Source organism: Triticum urartu, chromosome 1A (assembly GCF_056163025.1).
Source record: "Triticum urartu cultivar PI428250 chromosome 1A, HENAU_Tu73, whole genome shotgun sequence".
In the NCBI taxonomy this organism is placed as follows: Eukaryota; Viridiplantae; Streptophyta; class Magnoliopsida; order Poales; family Poaceae; genus Triticum; species Triticum urartu.
In genome coordinates, this window is record NC_141873.1 from 529,937,004 (window position 1) to 529,941,078 (window position 4,075).

Genomic DNA, 4,075 nt, shown 5'->3' on the forward strand with positions numbered 1-4,075 from the left:
CCTATCAATACGCAGAAGATACGCTGATCATTCTTCAGTCAGATTCTGAAAAGCTTCAGACGCTCAAGTCTATCCTGCTCCAATTCTCGTAGGCAACAGGTCTGCTTAGTAATTTTCACAAAAGCACTTTTGCTCCTATCCACATTGAACTGGAGACCGCCAAGGATTAAGCTGATATCTTTGGCCTAGTGGCGGACCCAGGAAAACGGCAGGCCCCAGGCCAGCTTCGAAGCACTGTAGTTAAGTGTTGTATTGTACTCCCTCTGTAAACTAATATAAGAGCATTTAGATCACTAAAGTAGTAATCTAAACACTCTTATATTAGTTTACAGAGGGAGTAGTTATAATCAACGAAGGGACTCGCCGTCACGCCACACGCAGCCGCCCGGGCTGCCTGGGGCCTAAATCCGCCTGTCTTTGGGTGTACTATTGCCTCCTTCCCCAGTCATACCTTGGCTTGCCTTTATCAACTCAGAAGCTTAATCTTTCAAACTTCTTTTTCATCATTGACAAGATTGACCACCATCTGGCAGGTTGGCGAGGGGTACTTTTGTCTCTCGCAGGTCGGGCTATTCTGGACTTCTGGTTCGTTTAGTTCTTAGAGTCTTGCCTATCTATGCCATGAATTCTCTGTTGCTGCCTATGACCGTTTGTCCTCAAGATCGATAAGCACTGTAGGGCCTTTTTTTAGGCGGGTCAGGACCTAAATTCTTGCCTGCTGCTCTCACACCTAACCAAATTACATTCGAATTTCTCCTCTCAAGGCAGGTCTCAAGTCTCAACTGTCAAATATAGATGGTCCAACAGTCGGGACCTTTATGTATACCCTAGTCTCCAAGCAGACTGGAATCACTTATCTATGAGATTGTAATCTGAACTTTCTTTCCCAACCCCCAATCTACTCTGCCGTAAATGTACTCTGGTTTATTAATGCAAAGGTTCAGGCCGGCGTAAGCTCGCCGTAGCACCGTCAGAAAAAAAAAGTAGAGCTCTCTCCGATTTCATTTATCAGAAACCACAATATGTTTTACAGCTAATGGACAGGAAACAAAAGAGCCGCACCTAGATATATCCTAGATCATCTCGCGTAGGCTGATCACGATCTGGAAGAGCCACAGACCGGAGCCTCAGACCATGCATCATCAGAAGATTATGCTCAGGAAGGTATAGAAAGCAACGTTTGAGACGCTGCCTGCATCAACCACCAAACCCAGCTAATAATAACAACCAGAAAGAGCACACACAGCAGCTACTAAACCGTTTTATCGATCCCTGCTGCATCCATCTACAAAACGGGCCTTGTAATTTCAGCGTCGCGTTCAGTGCGAGTACTCGGCGGCCTCCTTGTTCCATGACAGGTACGCGGGGTCTCCGAGGGCCCTGAACAAAATCCATCCACACATTCATTTGCTGCTTTATCACACATGAATTATCTGCACATAAACATGTCAGATGCTAGTATTTACCTTGGCTTGACGACGTAGAGGACGACGAAGCCCATGGCGAGGAGGAGGCAGATGCCGCCGACGGCCACGTAGGCGACGCCGATGAAGTTGTTCTTCCCCCCGATCCACGACGCCGTCGACAGCACCACCGCCTTGGTGCCCCCGAAGCTGTACGTGTTGTAGTTGTTCTGGATCACCACCGTGATCTCGTCGCTCGCCATGATGTCCGCCTCGATCCGCCCGTACAGCTTCCGGAACGTCGGCAGCGCCGCCGTCCGCATCCACACGATCAGGTCCTCCTGCTCGCTCAGCTGCTCAAAACCACAAACAAGGCAACGCAGCCGGATCAAGTTCAGAAGGAAATGCTGCATCACAGACACTTGGTCACATACAGGTAGCTTGTCGTTGAGGTTGCCGCCGCCGATGAGGCCGCCCTTCTGGAAGTTGACGGGGAAGACGTTGCTGCCGAACTTGCTGTTCTTGTCGCTGGCCCAGGCGATGTCCTTCTTGTTCACCGTCACCGACTTCTTGTTGACGGAGAAGGCGTAGGTGTCGTTGAAGAGGCTCCAGGCGATGAGGCCGCAGGGCACGATGAGGGAGCCGTCGCCGGTGGTGGCCTCCGGGTCGCAGGCCTTGGCCACCGCCTTGGGGTCCTTGTAGTCCTTGTCGCGCAGCTGCTGGTCGCTCCGGCTCTGCACGTACCGCCGGTGGTTCTGGTAGAAGTTCTCCAGCTGGTAGTAGACGTGTATGGGTCCCTTCATCGGCTTCGGCACCTGAACACAAAGATGCCATGTTGTCTTCTGAAGTGTGAGTGTAACCAGCAAAGTTCAGACGCATTTCTGAATAAGAAGATGTCTCTCTGAATCTCACCGTGATCTTTCTGGTGCACGCCTTGTTGGCCTTGGAGTCCTGGATGAACCCGATCTTGTCGCTGGCGGTAACGCACTCCTCGTCATATCGATCTACCAGTTCAACAATCTGCATTTCGCAATAGTGGCAAATTAGGGAACAGCAAAGATGAAATGCATTTTGTTCATGTAGCACTGCAACTGCACTAGTCTGAATTTTTCACCTCCTGCGACGCCGACAGCGACGCGAGCCCTATCGGGACGAAGATGATGCCGATGAGCGAGAAGGCGCCGATGACCTATCAATCAACCGACGGATTCATGTTACATTCAGGTTGACAAAGACGTAACCCTGGATCGATGTTACATTTGCAATTATCACAAGAGAAACGAATGGAGTAATAATTAAATCGTACGATTCCTGGAGTTAGCAACGGCTTGCATGCCGGGAGCTCCTGCTGCGTGAATTTAGAATCTGCCAAAACGGAACGGGAATTCAATCAGTCACAGGAACACACGCACCTGCGTCTTTTTCTCTCTCAACAAAATAGGGAAATCAAAGAATGCGGCACAATCATGCATAGTGACATACACTTGGGCTTGTTGGCCGAGGCCGCGCTCTCCGACCCTGACACACTCATCTGCGCACAGAAGAAAACCAACCAGATCCATCGGCCGGCGGCCACGATGAGTAAGTAGTATCCAACGGAATCACGCGTTTATGCCGGCCCTGATCGGGGGCCGGACGAGAAGGAGATCGCACATACCAAACCAATTACCTGATCGACGGCGGGCAGAGCGACGCGCGCGCAGGTGAGGCGAGTCCGGTCGTGATCGCCTCCCGCGGGACGGCCGGAGGAGGAGGGGGTTCCGATCGGTCGTCGTCTTCGTGTGGTTTGGCTGGTTGCGGGGGGTGGGTGGCTGGTTGGTTACCTCGTACGCGTCCGTCCGTCCGCCCGTCCCAGTCGGCGTCGTGGGAGCTGGCTCGAATGGCGGAACGGAACTTGAGACCTCCCCGCGCGCTAGCCGCCCGCCACGTCGCGCGGGCCTCCGCCGTCTACGTCCGCGCACCGGACTGCGCGGCTGTTGCGCGGATGCTATTTTTGCCTCGTGCTGGCGACGGACGGGGAAAGAGACGAACGAGCCTGCTGCTGTCTGTGCGCGGCTTTCTCTGCTGCATGATGCATGACAGCACCGCGAGCGGCGACGCTCTGGAAAATAATGTCCTGAGTTATGACACGCGCGCGGTCACGGCGGCCGGCGCTGGTGCGCGGCGAGCAGGCGTGACGGCGACACGCCGGACGGGGATGACCGTGTTTGTATCGATGCCCCGCAGCCGTCCTGCTCCGGCGACTCGGGAGAGCCGTTCGCCGCAAGCAGACGGTGGAGCGATCGAGGTGCATGCATACGCCAAGGTTCAGAACCCAACAAACCAAGATTTTCGCGCGTCGATTTGCAGCATGCGTAACAAACTAACAGCACAAAAGATGCTTTCATACATGTTGAACCTACCTAGCCGTCCAATGTTTTACGCATTTGTTGATTTAAGCCCTGTGGTACACCTTTGCCATTCGATCTCTTTGGACCCATGTCACTACTGGAACCGCTGACTACGCCGAGTGCCAGCAAAGGGCTTAAAACCCTCGGCAAAGGCTTTATCGAGAGTTGCACTCAGCAAAGGCCACCCGGCATACACCTCCAGTCAAACAGGAACTTACCGAGAGTTACACCTTTCAGGCAAACAGGAATTTACCGAGAGTTAGAACACGGGCACTCGGCAAA

At 53.1% G+C, this 4,075-nt stretch overlaps 1 protein-coding gene across 2 annotated transcripts; it reads right to left on the reverse strand.

Annotated features, from left to right (window-relative positions):
• Nucleotides 1–974: 974 nt before the first annotated feature.
• Nucleotides 975–3,118, reverse strand: LOC125537563 (ALA-interacting subunit 1-like). 2 transcript variants are annotated; one of them, XM_048700884.2, is made up of 8 exons: nucleotides 3,073–3,118; nucleotides 2,886–2,934; nucleotides 2,710–2,768; nucleotides 2,518–2,592; nucleotides 2,316–2,423; nucleotides 1,838–2,218; nucleotides 1,467–1,756; nucleotides 975–1,380 (listed from the first exon to the last, which is right to left on the reverse strand). In XM_048700884.2, the coding sequence occupies exons 2-8, from the start codon at nucleotides 2,932–2,934 to the stop codon at nucleotides 1,320–1,322; spliced, it is 1,023 nt and encodes a 340-aa protein (XP_048556841.1). In that variant the 5' UTR covers nucleotides 3,073–3,118; the 3' UTR covers nucleotides 975–1,319. The 2 variants fall into 2 exon arrangements, with proteins under 2 accessions (XP_048556841.1, XP_087384988.1); XM_087528862.1 differs by having other exon boundaries at nucleotides 1,838–2,245.
• Nucleotides 3,119–4,075: the final 957 nt, after the last annotated feature.